The following is a 20,813-nucleotide window of genomic DNA, read 5'->3' on the forward strand; positions in this document are numbered from 1 at the left end:
GTGAGAGCCACAGACCACAGCTGCTTCTAATTGGCCATCTTCGGCTAGTGTTTAATGTCTTGTTACTAGAACACTTACACTGAACTACTTAGGGGTAAAGAGGCATCATGTCCAAAATGTACTCTCAGATGATTTAATAAAAATAATAATATAAATATATGGGGAGAAAAAATGATACAACAAGTGTGATAAAATGTTAACACCTGCAGGATCTGAGTGAAGGATAGGATTATTATTATTGTAAGTTTTTCTATAAGTCTGAAACTATATCAAAATATTAAATTATTTTTTAAAAAGAAACTTATCTAACTGGGAACAATGAATGAATTAGATCTAATATACTTATATGGTTAAATCTGGAAAATATAACAGTAAGCAAAAAACCAAGCAACATATACACCAGATAATATTTATTTAAATTTTTAAAATCATAAAACAATATATATTATTATTCATATATGAATATGTAATGAAGGTTTAATGTTTATTGTGGCAAAGGGAAAGGAATGAAGACAGGAGAATGGGGCAAACATCATAATAACATATTTCTTTTAAAATAAAGCTCATTCCGGGCAAAAACTGGAAGCATTCCCTTTGAAAACTGGCACAAGACAGGGATGCCCTCTCTCACCACTCCTATTCAACATAGTGCTGGAAGTTCTGGCCAGAGCAATCAGGCAGGAGAAGGAAATAAAGGGTATTCAATTAGGAAAAGAGGAAGTCAAATTGTCCCTGTTTGCAGATGCCATGATTGTATATCTAGAAAACCCCATTGTCTCAGCCCAAAATCTCCTTAAGCTGATAAGCAACTTCAGCAAAGTCTCAGGATACAAAATCAATGTGCAAAAATCACAAGCATTCTTGTACACCAATCACAGACAAACAGAGAGCCAAATCATGAGTGAACTCCCATTCACAATTGCTTCAAAGAGAATAAAATACCTAGGAATCCAACTTACAAGGGATGTGAAGGACCTCTTCAAGGAGAACTACAAACCACTGCTCAATGAAATAAAAGAGGATACAAACAAATGGAAGAACATTCCATGTTCATGGGTTGGAAGAATCAACATCGTGAAAATGGCCATATTGCCCAAGGTAATTTATAGATTCAATGCCATCCCCATCAAGCTACCAATGACTTTCTTCACAGAATTGGAAAAAACTACTTCAAAGTTCATATGGAACCAAAAAAGAGCCTGCATCCCCAAGTCAATCCTAAGCCAAAAGAACAAACCTGGAGGCATCATGCTACCTGACTTCAAACGATACTACAAGGCTACAGTAACCAAAACAGCATGGTACTGGTACCACAACAGAGACATAGATCAGTGGAACAGAACAGAGCCCTCAGAAATGATGCCGCATAGCTACAACTATCTCATCTTTGACAAACCTGACAAAAACAAGCAATGGGGAAAGGATTCCCTATTTAATAAATGGTGCTGGGAAAACTGGCTACCCATATGTAGAAAGCTGAAACTGGATCCCTTCCCTACACCTTATACAAAAATTAATTCAAGATGGATTAAAGACTTAAATGTTAGACCTAAAACCATTAAAATCCTACAAGAAAACCTAGGCAATACCATTCAGGACATAGGCGTGGGCAAGGACTTCATGTCTAAAACACCAAAAGCAATGGCAACAAAAGCCAAAATTGACAAATGGGATCTAATTAAACTAAAGAGCTTCTGCACAGTGAAAGAAACTACCATCAGAGTGAACAGGCAACCTACAGAATGGGAGAAAATTTTTGCAACCTACTCATCTGACAAAGGGCTAATATCCAGAATCTACAATGAACTCAAACAAATTTACAAGAAAAAAACAAACAACCCCATCAAAAAGTGGGCGAAGGACATGAACAGACACTTCTCAAAAGAAGACATCTATGTAGCCAAAAAACACATGAAGAAATGCTCATCATCACTGGCCATCAGAGAAATGCAAATCAAAACCACAGTGAGATACCATCTCACACCAGTTAGAATGGCCATCATTAAAAAGTCAGGAAACAACAGGTGCTGGAGAGGATGTGGAGAAATAGGAACACTTTTACACTGTTGGTGGGACTGGAAACTAGTTCAACCATTGTGGAAGTCAGTGTGGCGATTCCTCAGGGATCTCGAACTAGAAATACCATTTGACCCAGCCATCCCATTACTGAGTATATACCCAAAGGACTATAAATCATGCTGCTATAAAGACACATGCACACGTATGTTTATTGCGGCACTACTCACAATAGCAAAGACTTGGAACCAACCCAAATGTCCAACAACGATAGACTGGATTAAGAAAATGTGGCACATATACACCATGGAATACTATGCAGCCATAAAAAATGATGAGTTCATGTCCTTTGTAGGGACATGGATGAAACTGGAAAACATCATTCTCAGTAAACTATCACAAGGACAAAAAACCAAACACCGCATGTTCTCACTCATAGGTGGGAATTGAACAATGAGAACTCATGGACACAGGAAGGGGAACATCACACTCCGGGGACTGTTGTGGGGTGGGGGGAGGGGGGAGGGACAGCATTAGGAGATATACCTAATGCTAAATGACGAGTTAATGGGTGCAGCAAAACAACATGGCACATGGATACATATGTAACAAACCTGCACATTGTGCACATGTACCCTAAAACCTAAAGTATAATAATAAAAAAAAAAATAAATAAATAAAATAATATAAAGCTCAATCCAATGTGACGAAATTTTAACCTGTGTTTTATCTGTGTGATGGGTACATAGGTATACATTACTATTTTCACAGTATCTATGTGTTTGAAATATGTTACAATTAGAATGTTTTAAGAAAAAAGATGTTAATGGTTCAAAGGATCTAAAACCCCAAAAACTTCCCAGTGTAGGTACTGCCATAAACCAAATGGTTTTTGAAGGTGCTTATGTCTAAGCCCAAAGATAGACTCATATACCAACAAATAACTATAGAATACTGGGAATAAACATCAAGATAAATACTGAGAATGACTTTTCTTTGCCCAAGGTGTCTCTTCAGCCTTTCCTTAAATATATGCTTAGTTTTAGAATTTTCCTCACTAGAATTACTTCTTCTACATCTCACTCAAGTATAAAAATACCATAGGTTCAAAGTACTATGTATTTCTGTCTTATAATTGAGTAAAATCAGACATACCATCTATATTCATTGTCTGTATTCATGGCTAACACATACATTTCAACTGTCTCAATGAAATCTTGACAACTCTGGTCAGGTTTGAAATTTAAACTCTGGATGAAATGAATTAGCTATATTGCAACTGATATTTCAGTCAGAGAGAAGCTCCTTATTTTTTAATAATCATTTCTGGAATAAATGATATTTACATTCTCAGATTCAAATTCTTTTAAAAATAAAATGTTATTTTTTCTTTTCAAATTCATAAAAATAATATCTATGTATTATTTATGATTATACATTGTGGCAGAGACTCATAATTTACACCCATTTCTTCTTCTTCTGAGATACACAGACTATATTTCCCATTCTCCCTGGCAGTTAAGTATGGCCATGTGACTAGCTATAGCTCCAAGCCTGGCCTACAAAAACTTCCAAGCATAATTCCCCATCCTCTTCTACCAGCTTGATACACATGACAACAAGGCCCTAGAGGATGACAGAAGTACAACTGGAATAATCCTATGTCCCTGAATCTCAGCATGAAGGAAAGTCACTTCAGAAGAATGTCCATATGAATGAGGAAAAATAATTCTACTGTATTAAACCACTGAAATTTGAGGGTCTATTTGTTACCACAATTAGTGTTACATTAACTAAAATGTGTAATCATTTTTTTCTCAGAGAAATAAGCCAGGAAAAAAAGAAACCCATATGTAAATCATAACCAGTTTTCCAACTGTCAATATGAAATACATTATACTTACAAATTGAGGTTTGTAGTACGCTGGACCAAGTGTACTGTCACTAGCAGGTGGAAAACATTTTATAATACTGCCATCATCATTAATATCATAACCATATGACTTTCCACAAGAAGGAATTGAAGGAACATCAACACTTCTGGTAAGTGTAGGTGATCTTGAAATTTTCTACAAGGAAAATATTTTATATTATTTATTCCAAGGCAAGAGGAAGGGGAATGAAGAACCAAATATTAAAATTACTAAAAGGCAACTATTAAATATTGATTTAATGAGTTTCATCATATAGAACAAAAATGTTTGTTTTGTTATTGTTTCTTTGAGATAGGGTCTCACTCTGTCACCCAGGCTGGAGTGCAGTGGTACAATCTTGGCTCACTGCAACCTCTGTCTCCCAGGTTCAAGTGATTCTCCCCTCAACCTCAGCCTCCCAAGTAGCTGGGACTACAGGCATGCACCACTATGCTTGGCTAATATTTGTATTTTTAGTAGAGACAGGGTTTTACCATGTTGGCCAGGCTGGTCTCGAACTCCTGACCTCAAATGATCTGCCAGCCTCGGCCTCCCAAAGTGCTGGGATTACAGGCATGAGCCACTGTGCTGGCCAAAAATGTTTGTTTTGTAAAAGTAATTTAAAGGAGTGAATTCAAGTCTGTTGCTTCACCTTTAAACCAAGAGAATGTATTTCTATTAAATTTAGAATAGAATAGAATAGGTATCTATTAAAGTCATCATAAAAAGCAAGGATTCTTTCTCATTTGGGTCAGTTATTTATCTTGCTTAGTAAAGCCATCATTACTAATTCTAAAAACAGGCAATCCTATTCACATCAACAATCAAGCTATTATACTATCTGCTATGCAAAAACAAACTTTGTATTTTTCAGTAATACTTTCCGGCTTCATTCCTTCCCAGCTCCTGACTTTTGTTTCCACATTTCCTGAGTCTTGTATAAATATCCTAAGTATGCAAGCTATATAGCAGGAAAATGTCTATGATGTAATGCTAAATGGAAATAGCAAAATATAAAAGTGAATTATGAATATAGCTAAGTTATGTGAAATTATATATAAATATATAAAGTCACATACATATATAATTTAATACCAAAAGAAGCTATACAAAAATTAACAGAAAATTAATGTTAGAGTCAGAAGTTTTAGGGTGATTATCCTTTTATCAAAATTTGGTTTAATGTAAAATATTTTATAATTTAAATAAAAACATGAAGGTGTAATATATATTACAAATATAATATAAAATATATCAAATAAAAGTATTGGCATTTAAAGCACTTAGTTACTGGGAAACTGAAATTATTAAGAATATATTGATTCCTGAAGTTTCTGCATGAATAAATTAATGCTATAGTCACATGTTCACATGTCCAAGTACAATTATGTTATAAATGTACTATCACTGGCAGAATTTTCTTTTTCTTTTTTTCTGAGACAGAGTTTTTGCTCTTGTTGCCCAGGCTAGAGTGCAGTGGCATGATCTCCGCTCACTGCAACCTCCGCCTCCTGGGTTCAAGCAATTCTCCTGCCTCAGTCTCCCAAGTAGCTGGGATTACAGGCACATGCCACCACACCTGGCTAATTTTTTTGTATTTTTAGTAGAGATGGGGTTTCACCATGTTGGCCTAGCTGGTCTTGAACTCCTGACCTCAGGTGATCCACCCACCTCAGCCTCCCAAAGTGCTGGGATCACAGGCACGAGCCCAGCCATTTTTCTTTTTTAATATAATTTTTGGAGGGTGGTGGACAAAGTCTCACAGTGGTGCCCAGGCTGGAGTACAGTGGCATGATCTTGGCTCACTGCAACCTCTGCCTCCCGGGTTCAAGTGATTCTCGTGCCTCAGCCTCCCAAGTAGCTGGGATTACAGGCGTGTGCCACCATGCCTAGCTAATTTTTGTAATTTTTTAGTAGAGATAGGGTTTCGCCATGTTGGCCTGGCTAGTCTCAAACTCTTGGCCACAAGTGATCTGCCCCCACCTCCCCGGCCTCCCAAAGTGCTAGGATTACAGGCGTAAGCCACCAAACCCAGCCAGAATTGTATTTTTTATCAAATTAAAGACAACCATTAAGTAGTTTCAGTAATACCTATGGGATTAATTACCAAATTAAAGTAAGAAACCATTGAATGGCTTTCCCTCCTTTCCGTATATTTAAAAAGTATTTGTGTGATGTCAAAACTTTCCAAAATAGGCCAGGCGCAGTGGCTCACGCCTGTAATCCCAGCACTTTGGGAGGCCGAGGCGGGTGGATCACAAGGTCAGGAGATCAAGACCATCCTGGCTAACACGGTGAAATCCTGTCTCTACTAAAAATACAAAAAGTTAGCCGGGCGTGGTGGCGAGTACCTGTAGTCCCAGCTACTCAGGAAGCTGAGGCAGGAGAATGGCGTGAACCTGGGAGGTGGAGCTTGAAGTGAGCGGAGATCGCACCACTGCACTCCAGCCTGGGCGACAGAGCGAGACTCCGTCTCAAAAAAAAAAAAACACGACTTTCCAAAATATAGCCCCTACCTCCAGTCTCTATTCCTACAACTCTCCCTTCGCTCCTGTACTCCAAACATTCCAAAGAACTTTGTTCTTTCCTGGACTGTATCATACTATCAAACAGTTCAGTGTCTTTATTCATATGGTTTTTTCTGCACATAAAGTGGGAAAAAATATTTTTTCCCATTCTTTTTAACTACTCGGTGAATCCTTCTTCAAGATCAGGTCCAATTTGTTTCCCCTATTCCCTCCAAAGACTCTCTACTTTGAGCTACTAGTGAACACTGTATTATGGCTCTAAGATAGCATTTCATTAATAGTATTATACTGAATTTCATTCGTTATTTTCCTGTTAAAATTACACATCTCAAGAAGCAACAATTTTTTCTGTGTATTACCAACATCTAGCATTATGTATGGCCACAAAGTCACTCAAAAAATATTTGATAAACCCCCTAAGTAAATGAACATTTACTTTGTCTCCACACACGAAATACCTGATATTTAAATATACTTACAAAATATAACCTCATTGTCACTGCACTGATATTATTCAACTAAGTACTTAGCCTTAACATATATCTTCCTAAGCAAAAAACTGATTAAAATGTAACATGAGCTACATGAAAAAGTTATGACAGGAGAAGGTACCACTCTAAACAAAGTGACCAAATCTGCTCAATAATAGCATTTATTTCAAAGAGGTAGCCTTTTATGTAAAAATTAGTAATTATATAGCACTCAATGTACCTTTCTAAACATACCACATACTAGTATTCTGTACAAATTCTTCATTTTAGTTAAAATAACCTTCTCACTACCTTCCATAAAAATCCCACTTCTGTATCTTCGCTCATGTAATACTCCAGTTTGGGATCCAGATTCCAACTCTATTCTTCAATGACATGTCAAAACCCACCTCCTCTATAAATCTTCCATAAATTATGCCTTCACATAATATAGTAGTCCACCTTTAAATTCCTATGGCATTTCATTACATGATCATTCATTTAGCAACTGTCACATTTTGTCCTGAATTAACAGCTACCTATTTGTCTATCTCCCATATAAATTTTAAGCTTTTTTACTTCAGGAATCATATTTTTAACTTATATTATTTATATTTCTTTTCCTTCCTTGCCACCAGGAAGGAAATATATTATTAACAGTACTTAAGACAGAGTTTCCTCTATACATAGGTAAACCACTCAGGTAGTTTGTAAAATTTCCCTTACTTTTTATTCACCACAGATATTGAAAGTGACAATAGATTTGTTAGGAGCAAACATGAAGTTAGATATGAATACAGTTAAAAACTAAAGTTTATTTACTTATAAAATAACTAAAATATAAATACTAATAAATTAATTTTTATAGGAAGGCTTTTTAAATGTACTTCATATCACATAAAATATTAAACCTTTACTATTTTAACTAAAAAATGTCATTACAAGTATAATTTAAAATATAAACATACTGACTGAAGATGCTCTCTGGTCTCTAATACTTTTCTGTTCATGATATCTTGTGTTCTAGGATAAGACTGATCATAGCTTGCTGGTCCTGGATTATCTGAAACAAACTTCTTAAAACGTTTCTCCCGGTTTTGTAGACTATGGCCTCCTTTTATGTTACACTAAAATGGAGGGAAAAAAACCTTCTGATATATAAAAGAAGCACTTTACAATTAATTTCTACTTGATAAATATTAATCCTTATCAGAAAATATTTTTAAAATGCAAGCTAAGAAAGTTTACTATTGACTGAGGATATAGTTCTAGTAAAAGGGGATAGTAAGAGAAGACAGCAAGTATAGTTGTCAGTTTTAACTTGAAACTCAAAACTAAAATTTGCTGTACTTGGAGCACTTTGAGAGAGTGCAAGAAAACCGTTTTAAAACAGAAATCAGAGATGGGAATTCCTAAAGCTGTAGAGCAAGAATAAAGGCCCTTAGAAAAACTTTTACCCCTGAAATGAACTAAAAAAAAATAAAAAATAAAAAGTTGGCATTCATATTCCAGGGAAAAAGCAAACCTTTCAAGGTTGTTTAGTGTTAATTATTTTCATGAATAACATTTTGGTCATTTCCAGAAAAAATTATAAAGACTTATTAACAACAGCTTGGTTTTATGTTCAGATTAATTTTAAACATTGTTTATTACAGAGCAAACATTTGAGTGGAATCTTCCAGGGCTCTCCATGCTACCTATCTGGATTCTCCAGAATGTGAAAATTATCAATTGACTAATATCCAATTAATTTGAGTAAAATTACATCATAAAGATTCCTGTAAACAATTACAGTGCAATCATTTCAAAAAGATGACTTATGATAACAGCGGCTGGCATTTGATTGATCAGCTAAGATTTTAAGTCACTGATCTACAAATAGCCCTTTTCACATGTCCAGTTGTTCACAGTCACTGTTCACAGAGCCTATCTCTAGCGGGCACCTTATTCAACTTCACTCAGCTTTTAAGAAATATACCAAGGAGGTCTCCTTTTAAAAACTGAGTCAAATTTTATTTTTAAATAGGCAATTCACTACTTGATTACTATTTTAAAAAGATCAGAATTTCTATGTTTAAAGAGTAGATGTATAAAAATAACTTTAATGATTTATTTTACAAAAACACTAACAAGTTGAACAAAAAGTAAAATTCTGTGAAAAGAGAAGAACTTTCCAAATTTTGATAATTTAAAAGCCATTACCATAGGCTCTATGATCATACAATCAAACTGCAATCTGCATCTATATCGATCACTTCAACAAGGACTTTATCTGGGCCTCCAACAGGTGAGTTAAAGGTCTGCTGGGATCAGCTAGGAGCCAACACATATAAATGCAAAATTTATGTGAAAATGGCAAAAGGTGATACTCATGACTACGAAGATATCAGAGTTATATCTACTATTTCTAAACATGAATGAACCATTGAAGATAATCCGGTCACAGATTCTTGAGACTGTGCAGAAACAGGAGACGGATGGGACAATGGCAATGACTATAGCTTTAAAGCATGGCACAAAAACCAATTCTTTCACTCTAATGCCATTCCTCTTCTACGCATTTCTACTATCTTCACAACTTCCATGGGCCATAATTCATTCAAGAGTCCTATTCTCTCATTCTCAAGGACCATATAGCATGTAACAATGTTTTGTGTCTTATAGAATATGTAGAATAATGAAAAACATCCAACCCAATCATGCAACCAACATCGAATACATTTATTTTCTATTATTCAAATTATAAAATATAAATTGAAAGTGAAAGAAGACAACATGAGCAGAAAATAAAATACAACAAATGACATTTGGTCTATTAAGGGAAGAAAACATGATTTTATTAAGTCAATTATAGTAACTATAAAGTTACCTGTGCTTCTGAAACATTATAGTGTCCTGGACCTGGAACAGCTTTCTCAATGCTAGAGGCAATGGTAAAAGTACTTTCTCTGGCAGTCAAAGAAAGAAATGGTGCATAACTACCTATAAAAATAAAATCATATGACCAGCAGATAAGATAGGAGTCCAAGGATTTCAGAAAAAAACACTCAAAATATATATAATCCTGAGTATCCTCAATTGTTAAGACTTTATTTTCAGAACTAATGTCTAGTCAGAGAAGTTATTACATTTTTTTAAATCTGATATAAGATCAGAATTTTTATTAATATATTAAATATAAGAACCTAAAGAAATGGACTTATTGAACAACAAAAAAAAAACTAAAGAAAATAAAACACTCTTATCTTCTAACTACTTTTGGTGGGGATGAAAATGGCAATTATATTTAGCTGATAAGACATTTTCATCCTCAGAAGACCATTGTTTTATATTTTTAAATAGCATATATTATTTGTAGAAAACATCATATATAAACTTGTAAAGACACCTTAGATGGAAATAATTTAAAGTGGGTTTACAGCAGATAATTGGTCATGTCTCCTTGCCTAGGAACACAGTTGGTATCAGTAAATATTTCTTGATTGGCTGACCCTAAACAAACGTTTACAAATACAAGACATAAATTTCTTTGGAACAAGTAATCATAAGATTATACAAACTTGAATACTCTACTGAAAAACTGATTCTAAAAAATTCAAGATCTGTATTGGAAAAATTATTAGTGTTTAAGCAATGTGGATATCAAAGAAGAGATGGGAGAGAATAGAGCAGCAGCTATATTCAAACAGGTAATAAAAGAATGCAAGTGAAGACTCAAAACTTTTACACTAAATCTTGTATACTAAAGGAAAATGTGTGCTACTGTAAGAATGTACGGTGATAATCAATATAGTAAAAAATCTTGCTAATCTGGACTAATAATAAAAGATACTCTATTTAAAATAAAATAATGTGTTTCTTTTGAGGCCCACATGTATTAAAATGCAACCAATGTCAAGAATTATTTATTTGTGTTAGGTACTGCAACATAAAAGAGGTGAGCAAAATATAGATCTTACCTCTAAAAAAGTAGTATCTTGAAGCATTAAGAAAAGTATTGAAATAATTTTAAAAAAGGAAAAACATCTCTAATGCCATAATGGAAGACACATGCAAATTCAAAAAGGAGAGAAGTTCTCATCCACATTGAGATGATCAGGAAAAACTTCATGGATGATGTTAAAATTCAAGGTGTTAATTTAGTGACTGATGGTTTTAGCTGGTTATCCCAAATCAGAGAAGAAGGGAAAAGGAGAGGTAAAGGTAAAAGGAAGGGAAAGGGACGAAAGAAGGCAGACTGACCTTCAAATAAGTTACAAAGACCACAAGACCAGAAATCCTTAAAAGTAAGCCAAGGTTCATTTTGAAAAGGCAACAGTTGTCTGGTAGAGCTGAGAAATTCAGGATACCAGTGAAACATTCTACTTACTCAGGGTAAATAGCCAGAAAACAAGAACCAGATTTCATTCCAAATACACACATAAATACACATACATACACACTCAGACTACATATAAAATTAATCACACAAATTACCAGAGAGTGTACTTTCAAGACTCAGGAAAATATGACCCATAAAGAGGAGAAAAGTCAATGAAAAGAAACAGATTGAGAAATGAAAAGGTGGAATTAGCAGACAAGAATACTATCTATTATAAATATTCTTTATATATTCAACAAGGTAGAGAAAAGATGAACATGATGAGAAGATAAAGGGAAGATATAAAAAAGACCCAAATCAAACTTACAAAACGAAAAATACACTGGATGGAATTAATAACAAATGTTTGTGGATTAATAAAATACATTTTTTCTCAATTCTTAATCCCTTTAAAAAATACAGATGCTCCATGACTTGTGATGGAGTTACTTCCCAATAAAATCATTGTAATTTGAAAATATTGTAAATTGAAACTGCATGTAATATACGTAACCTATAATAGCATAGATTACCTTAACATGCTCAGAACACTTACATTAGCCTAATGTTGGGGAAAATTACCTAACATAAAGACTATTTTATAATAAAATGTTGAATATCTTATGTAATTTATTGAATACTGTACTGAAAGTGAAAAATAGAATGGTTATGTGGGTACTGGAAGTTTGGTTTCTACTGAATGCATATTACTTTCACACCATCGCGCAAAATTTAAAAAAAATGTAAGTTGAATCATCATAAGTAAAGGACTGTCTGCAATTGCTTAAAGCAAAAAATAGTCTCAATTTATTGAGGCATTATAGCAGATGTAGAAGTAACATGTACAACCACAATAGGACAAAGGGTGAGCTGGGAGAAATGGAAGCATACTTTGTGAGGCTTATTTACTATATACGAAGTGGTACAATATTATTTGAAGGTAGACTGTAATAAATTAGAAATACATATTGTAAGCCCTAGGCAACCACTTAAAAATAAAACAAGAGAGGTATAGCAAATAAGCCAATAGTGGACATAAAAAAAGAATTATTTTTTAAAAACCTTTATTCCTGCAACAAAAGTAGGGAAAAAGGAAAAAGAACAGATGAGATAAATGGAAAGCAAACAGCAAAAGAGCATATTGAAACTCGAAGATATTGATAGTGAAATTAACTATAAAAGTTCTAAACACCTCAATTAAAAGGCAGAGATTGTCGGATTGAATAAAAAAGTAAGACCAAACTTTATGCTGTCTATAAGGAACTCTCTTAAGATATAAAAACAGAAATTAAAAGGATGGAAAAAGTTATAACATGCATCCATGAATCCAAAAAGCTGGAGTGCCTATATTAAAATCAGACAAAGCTGGCTTTAGAACAAGGAATAACAGAGATAAAAGATATACTTCATAATGATAAAGGGGTCATTTCATCAACGGTATTTAACAATCCATAAAGAAAAGCAAGGAAGTTATTACCATAATAATCAGGATAGTGTTTAACTGTAGGGGAGAAGGAAAACATTGAAATAAAAAAGACCGAAAAGAAAATTTTGGCAATGTTCTATTTCTGTTTTCTTTTGCTTTTTGTTTTTGTTTTCCTGTACCCAGTGATGGCAGATCTATTTTTTAACTGAATATCTTCTTTTTAAGGTCTACATTTATATTTTATGTGATTTTCTATGTAAGTATTCTATCTCACAATAAAAGGGTTTTAAGTTTAGGTTTATATGAACACTAAGGTAATCTGAGATAAATATGAAAACGAAGAAAGTGAAACCCAGGCTACTTCTGAGGTAGCTGGCACCAGAACACAGCAGGGCCCCTAAATGAATCTACCTTAAACAAATATAAAATTAGTTGCAGAGTACTGAAATTTATATAAAAGTTAAAAAAAATACACTAGCCATGTACTCAACGTATTATTAATATTATTAATGGTAGAATATACATATATATGAAATAATTGGGCAATAAAGAGAATCGAGAAAGCTGGTACTCATAAAATCTTCATTGAAGTTTTCCAAAATTAATTATATAGAATCTTTTGTCAATAAAAGTATACAAGAAATATTGAGCACAAGTAAAACTACAAAAAATTTAAATGTTTATAATGACACACTCCATGAGAGAAGGAACTTACCTATTTATTTATTCATAGCTGTGTGCCTAATGTTTACAGTGAGGGTGACCAATTAACAAATGATATTCTAAACTAGTCATCCATTCTGTAATAGTGAATGTTTTATTATGTATGGGAGACATGCATGTGTGATAGGCAGTGAGGGTACAATAATGAATAAGATAAAACTCTGCCCTCAGATAGTGGGTAAGCCTGACAAATAGACAATTATGCTACAAAAAGCACTGCCAATAATTAGAGTATAAAATATAGAAGAGTGTTCTGCGGAATTAGAGATGGTAGAGTTTAATACGGGACATATGGATATATTGACAAGTGAAGTGCCAACTACAAATTATAAATCAAACTGACAGAAAGAAGAAATTAAGTGTATAGAAGAGGAGCTTTGAGAAGAAAGAAATGAGTTCAGTTCGGGATATACTGAGTTTGAGGCACCAACAGAGGAAAATAAATCAAACTGGTATGAAGCAATAAAAGTCAGTCTATGCTGAGAAAGAAGGTGGGCAGTATGTGATTAAAGGACCAATTCTATAGTCACAACTACAGCCACAAAACAAAGAAAATGGCATTTTTCACATATTAGCAGTAACTAGATCTTTGAAACATGTACTCATCTTCAGGACAACAACATATACAGCAATCACATACATATTATTATCTAAACTTTAAAAAAGATAGATTGCATTCTCTGATGCAGCTATAGTCTGATAGGCTAATAAGATAAAATTATCATTGTTAGCATAAGCACATAGGCACAGGTATGAGACCATAGCCAACTTATCCTTCTGTGGCAGATAAAGCTAATAACCACTCCCCCATCAAAAAAGAAATCTGGGAGAGAATATTTTTAGGAGATGATGTCACCCAGCTTAGCTAACTAATAGAGAACCAATAGATATAACTGATATACAGCTGATATTTATTACATAAATAAGCCAAAAAGCAATGAAATACTCCTTGGCACAATAACGCCAGGAGTAGTCACATTAGTAAAAGGAGTATGTTTTTATCACATTATACTAGGCTGGTTGTCTCTGGAAAATATTTACTTTAATAAGAGATGTTTGCTTCTCAGCTAATCGTGAGAAATTCAGGCATAGCTCTCACTAATCTGGAATTTGAGTATCCACTCTCTCCCACCTCATGAAAGCATAAAGAAAAGCAGCTTAGTCCTGTCCCTTCAGGTTGCAATTCCTGGGTAGAAGAGATTCTCCCTGATCAAATGGCCTACAGCCAAGGAAATTGAGTTTGAATTAAGGTAAAAAGAATTTCCTGGGGAAAATGTAGAGACAATACCCTGAAGGACAGGCCTGGCCAAGCAGGCTACAGTGAGGGGACAGTGGGAGAGCAGCAGTTAGGAGAGAACGGTTGGGAATAAAGAGTATCTGTATCTGAGGCTCTAAGGTCTTTTCCTCTTGAAAAATTCAAAATAACAAGTAAGTTATATAAAGTCCCTACATCTGTTCTTCTCACATCATACTCCATAAAATGAACCTGACCCTTAGCTGAAATAATTGTACACTTCTGCACAGTCCAATGTGTTACTGGTCCTAAAGGTAGGTGAGGTAGTATGTACCTAGGAAAGACATGGTAGCTACTTTTAAATTATCTTCCAGAGAATCCAGCAGAGAAATCACTAAAGAGATACCTGTTCCTTCTATTGATTATCAGCATATTCTCTCTTAGTATTGCTAAAACAAAATGTACAGGATGCAGCTGCTCAAATTTCCCCAGCATGGAATTTCCTACTTTATCTCATAGATCAACAAGACACTATCCTATAAAACAGTAAAGGGGCTTTACCACATGCTCCTTACTTCTCTCTAAGCAAAGTTACAAGTTACAAGAGTTTTAAATTATGCTATATGTGGCTCATTATATTTTAATTTTATTTCAAGATTACTGTTTGTTTTTTAACTTATGTGTTATGGTATTCAGCTAAAAACTAGGAATAATGGAGTAAAGATCGTGGTTATTGCCCTCAAGCAGCTCACATTTTAATGGGTCTGCCAGATAAGTTAACATTAATTACAATATAGAATCAAAGTGCTATAAAAGTCATTAAGGAGTCAGAGAAGAAAAACCTGAGAAAGAGTAGTCAGTGAACAACTTCACTTTAGCTGAATCTCAAAGAATAAATATGAATTAGCCAAGTGAAGAAAGAAAACAGTGTACTGGGCAAATATATCAGCAGATACAGAACTTAGGAAAACTGTAAAGCTGAAATTGCTGAAACGTAGGTCAGGTGGAGGTGGAGGTATGGGAGATGAGGTCAGGGCCCAGAACATGAAGAACATTATAAACCACGTTAAGGAGTTTAAACGTTAACCTTGATATTACAAAGGATTTTTTTTCACAAATAATGTAATATATCTTAGATCACTCTTGCCACAAGATAGAAGATGGATTGAAGACTGAAACAAGGAAAAACAAGTAATATTTTATACGTTTAATTCAAAATAGAAATAATGAGAGCTTGAACTAAGTCAAGGACAGCTAAATGGAAAAGAGGAACTAATCAAAGAGGCACTGAGAAGATAGAATCATTAGGTGTTAATGATCAACAGGAGTAGTCAGGGAGAAAAGAGTCTAGAATAATTCCAAAACTTAAAGTTTATTATAGACTAATAGGGAATTTTTAAAAAGGACCAGTATTGCTGGAAAAAAATTTAAAAAGGGACCAGTATTGCTGGAAAAAATTATGAGCTCAGACACTTAAAACTTCAGATACCAGAGACCATCTAGGTAGAGATGTTCAAAAAAGTAACTGGTTATGACTCAAGGACATCAACAGCAACAAAAAAAGAATTAAAAAGAAAAGAAAAACAAAAGTGATTGGCAGTGTTGAAAGCTGAAAGATTAGGAGAAAGCTCACCTTAGAGACATAAATCACCTGTATCTCTTAAGATTTCCTTCTAGGAGTCATCAGAATCAGAATATGGATAGCAAATGAGAAAGTACATATGAGAAAAGTAACAAGCAAAGGATTGGAAGTACAGTATATAAACATTTAAAGATGTGTCAAATGAGGACTAAGCTCTGATTTTTTTTTTTTATTTTGCCCAAATTCCTATCTAAGGGGTCTAGGGAGTCATGCCCTACAAACTATACATTCTTATCCGATGGATTTTATTTAATACTATATATATTGGCTTACTTTCCAATCTGACTCTGGCATAACATTATGAGACAAGGAAAAAAATCAAAATGTTTTACCTAAAAATATATTTCCTTGCCATATCTTGAAATTGCCCTGAAAAGTCTCCTGTGGGAAAAATCAACACTCTAGAGAGAATCCCCTTTCCCCTTCGTTTTCCTTCCTTTCCAGATCCAGGAGATAATCACCTAAGAGCCCGGCACTCTTTTAGGTCTGATAAGAAGCATTTTACAACCTGCTCCCTTTCTCTGAAGTCTGCTATCTGAGAGTTTCCTCTGCACAACAAAACTTGGTCTCCACAATCCTGTATCTTAACCTGAACATTTCTTTTGATGCCAGTCTTCAGCTAAACTCAACCAATTGTCAACCAGAAAATGTTTAAATTTCCCTATAGCCTGGAAGCCCCCACTTTGAGTTGTCCCGCCTTTCTGAACAAAGCCAATGTATTTATTAAGTGTATTTGATTAATAACTCATGCCTCCCTGAAATACACAAAGCCAAGCTGTACCCCAACCACCTTGGGCACATGTTCTCAGGACCTCCTGAGGGCTGTGTCACAGGCCATGGTCACTCATATTTGGCTTGGAATAAATCTCTTAAAATATTTTACAGAGTTTGACTCTTTTCATCAACAAGAAACATAAAAACATTTAAAGAAGGCCATGAAGGACTGCTTGGAGAGGGGAAGAAAACGATGCCCTGATTCGGCATTGAACAAAGGTTTATTAGGTCCCAATCATGTTCCAGACACTCTTCCAAGACAGTAGCTGGGGAAAAAAAAAAAAAAAAAAAAAAAACAGGAGAAAATGATGTTACATTTTGGAAAGAAGTGTTTCCAAGAAGAAAGTGGTCAGTTACATCAAAATTAAGGATAGCAAAGTGTCATAGGTGGTCATTGTTAGCCATTGTTGGGGGAATTAATGCTTATAAAGCCCAACTCCATTAACATAAAGACATAGAATAAGCTGCAAGAATAGTGATACCAGATGCTGTGAAGCAGTACAATTCAACATGTGAAACACTGACGGAAGTCAGATTTGTACTCCATCCCAAGAAACCTAAACCTATCCTTATCTGATCAGTTATGTAACAGAATAATGGATCCTGGCATTTGCTTGAAAATACATAGTGTAGGTATGGGGAAAATGTAGGTTAAGAAAAACTATCATTTGGACGGTATTAAGCTCCAGAAAATCATCAGAATAGAAGAAGTAGAAAGCAAAATTGATGTATTTATTTTTGACTAAGTCACTAACTGCAAACAAACGAGGAGAGCAAATATTATTTAAATTATCCAACCCCACTCCACTGGTCAAAAATATAACTTTTTTTTTTACAGAATGTGGAGAAAAGGGGCTCCCCTGAAGTGTGTTAAAAGAGAAGATGAGGATGGTCAGAAAAATCTGTCTAAAAAAAAGCAACTATCTTTAAATAATACTGCAAAATAGAAATATCAGCTACATCTTAGTAAATAAATGTCTCCGGTTAATGGGAGGAAAGATGTGAGGCAGGCAGGATTACAAAGCAACGAGACAGCAGGAGGTAAGGGCACAGGATTTGGAGACTCCTATATTATGTCAACAGAGCCAGGAAATCAAAATCCTAGACCTAAACTGCACAATCAAAAGTAGGATGTAGACAACTATTGTAGAATCAAAAGTCCTAGCCATATGCTCACCAGCCTTTTGAAATGGGACAAGTGATACTATCAGTCTCATCTGTAAAATAAAAGTATAGTGTTTTCCCTGCCTACTTCACGTTTTGTTATGTTTACAAAATGGTGCTATTCCGCTCTATGTTTAACTCACAAGCACGCAGAAGCGGAGCAGGCTGAAGACAGGATGCCTGTCACAGGAGCTCTGCCTCTCCCTACCTCTTACCTGTCGCTTGCTGCTTCAGGAAAGGTACCTGGTAGGATCCAGGACCCACATGGGCCTCAGTGCTGCCACCTTCAGCCAATTTGAGCAGGCGGGGAGCCCGATCATACATAGTGCTCGGGGTGGTGGGGGCGCTGGGGAAGGGCAGGTGCCGAAAACGATAGAAACAAGGCGGCTAGAGGTGTGGAGAAAAAGGAAGCCGACACCAGTCTGAGGAGGCCGGGACAGAACTTCCGTAAACAGGGATATTAGCGGTAGGGTTGTCTCCCCGCCCGCTCATTGGTATCAGATTTCCTCAAATCGATTTCTAGACCTGTGGTAAAGTAGAGGGGTGAGCGACTAGAGATTAGACGTCCCACACAATCATCAGTTTGCCAGGTGCGCGCCACCAAAATTGGGTATTAGGGATTAGACGCTCGCCCCGGTGCTTCCGGCCCTGACTCCGCCCACTTCTCTCCGCCCGGAAGCCTGGGGAGGAGGCGGGCCCAGTCTCTGGGGAGCGAGATGGAGGTGCCTTCCTGGGCCGAGCCCTCGGAGCATGCGCACCGAGCCGCGAGCCATTCCCGGCTGTCTCTACCTGCAGCCCGGCGCGCCTCGAAGAAGGCGGAACTAAACCTCGTAGCTCTTGGGATCCCGGTAACTATTTAGGTCCCGAACTTTTTTAAGTGTGCAGAGGAACCTTAGAAAACGCGTTAGGAAGGTTGAGGACTAACTTGACCTTGATCTGCTTCCCGACTCAACAGAACCGAGGAAAGAAAAATGCAGTAGCATGAAGCAGAGAGCTTGGGGTTCCGCAAGCTCTCCCCCGCTTCTACTGCAGCCCCACTCGTACTCACAGAGAAAAAGCACCTCTGATCTTAACCTGTAGATAGTCCAAACTGCTAAGACAAACCCAGGGCTCAGGGCGGTGACAAGAAATGGGGAACCCAGAAAAAAAAATCACAAAGATGATAAGGGTAAAAAAGAAAAAAAAAAGAAATGAGGACACCAGGAAAGGAGGCGAAAAGCTCACCAACTGAAGCCATGGAAGTGACTGAAAGCTGCCGCTTTTGTCGGATGCCAGGCAACCACAATATTGATTCATCTCTGTTTATAAAGCAAAGCGAAGGCACTGAAAAAGCCCGGTCCACCCCACCAAACCAATGAGTCTCAACTTTGGGCAAAATAAACCTAGCTTGTCCTTGGGGCTTAAGGAATCTATGTCAGAATCCATCTCTGCTTCTCGCAGGCTGTTTTCTCCAGCAAGAATTCTGTCCAGATTCTAAATATCCTCAAAGGCTTAGACAAATCCTACCTTGATCATACCTCACCTCCAAATGATCTACAGTACGTTAATTTGTTCCTACTACAAGTTTTTATAGTTTTCATACTCTGTAGTACATACACGATTTGCCACTCAATCCTGTGCAACATTTACTGTGGCTTCATTGTGCCATATATGTCGGAACCCTCTCCTTGCGAGGCTATATGCTTCTCAAGGATGTATCTGTAATACCTTTTTTTCTGTTCAATAGCTAGCTAAATTATTTATGCACTTAAAAAACACGAATTGGCATATACTATAGGTTCCATCCCTGCTAAGTTATGAGGATACAAAGGCATAAGAAAGTCCCTGCCCTCAGGTGTTCTCTAATGGGGAAAGAGACGTAAAATCCAAAACGAGAGGTGGCAAAGATTTTTTTTAATGGTAGGAAAATGAATATTGCAATATTTTGGAAACACCTCACCAACTTCGATTCTCCCTGCATTCTGTCAGAAACCCTCATAATTCTCTCAACGTTGTTTTAACCTTATTTTCCAAGCTACTACCTATACCCATTCAGAAGATCTAGATATTTACCATGACATATTAGAAAGAGTCACAGAGATGAAAGAGAAAAATTCATGTGCCGTGTATGATAATCCAGTGGTGCTTGTAAATTTGCCCGCTATGTCCTTAAGGACATCATTTGCCCTTGATGATCCAAACAAGGATATCAACCCAAACTGCATACTCAGGTCTAGGCCATGGTTGCCGTAGGCACTGATGCAGAATTTCAAGCCCTGTCTGGCCATTCTGTCTGCAGCAGTCTACATTACTCTTTGCTTGGATATACATATTTTTGGAGATTGGAAATGGAAATGGTAAAGCCAGCTTTATATGTTTTCTGTCTGATTTGATTTTCAGCCATTGAACATAACATAAATTAGACAAAGGGAGTTCTTCGTAGCACCCTTCCTAGCTCATTTGCAGACCTCTAAGGGAGTGTTTCTAACTGAGTACCACTAGGAATACACTGTTTATTCACCTTGCCTGCCTCCTGAGTGAATGCTTTTTCCTCAAGGACTTCACAGAGATGGGTAGCTGATCA

General features: G+C 35.9%; 1 protein-coding gene across 1 annotated transcript in view; it reads right to left on the minus strand.

Moving 5' to 3' along the window:
* STPG2 (sperm tail PG-rich repeat containing 2) overlaps positions 1–18,900 on the minus strand; it is a 931,943-nt gene extending 913,043 nt beyond the window's left edge. Inside the window, exons 1-3 of the mRNA XM_030819148.1 lie at positions 18,466–18,900; positions 9,797–9,909; positions 3,921–4,085 (exon numbers count right to left, since the gene is read on the minus strand). Coding sequence (XP_030675008.1) covers positions 3,921–4,085; positions 9,797–9,909; positions 18,466–18,574 — 387 coding nt within the window. The 5' untranslated portion in view covers positions 18,575–18,900. The remainder of the gene's footprint in view (positions 1–3,920; positions 4,086–9,796; positions 9,910–18,465) is intronic.
* Positions 18,901–20,813: the final 1,913 nt, after the last annotated feature.

The sequence above is a fragment of the Nomascus leucogenys genome, chromosome 9 (assembly GCF_006542625.1).
Source record: "Nomascus leucogenys isolate Asia chromosome 9, Asia_NLE_v1, whole genome shotgun sequence".
Taxonomy (NCBI): Eukaryota; Metazoa; Chordata; class Mammalia; order Primates; family Hylobatidae; genus Nomascus; species Nomascus leucogenys.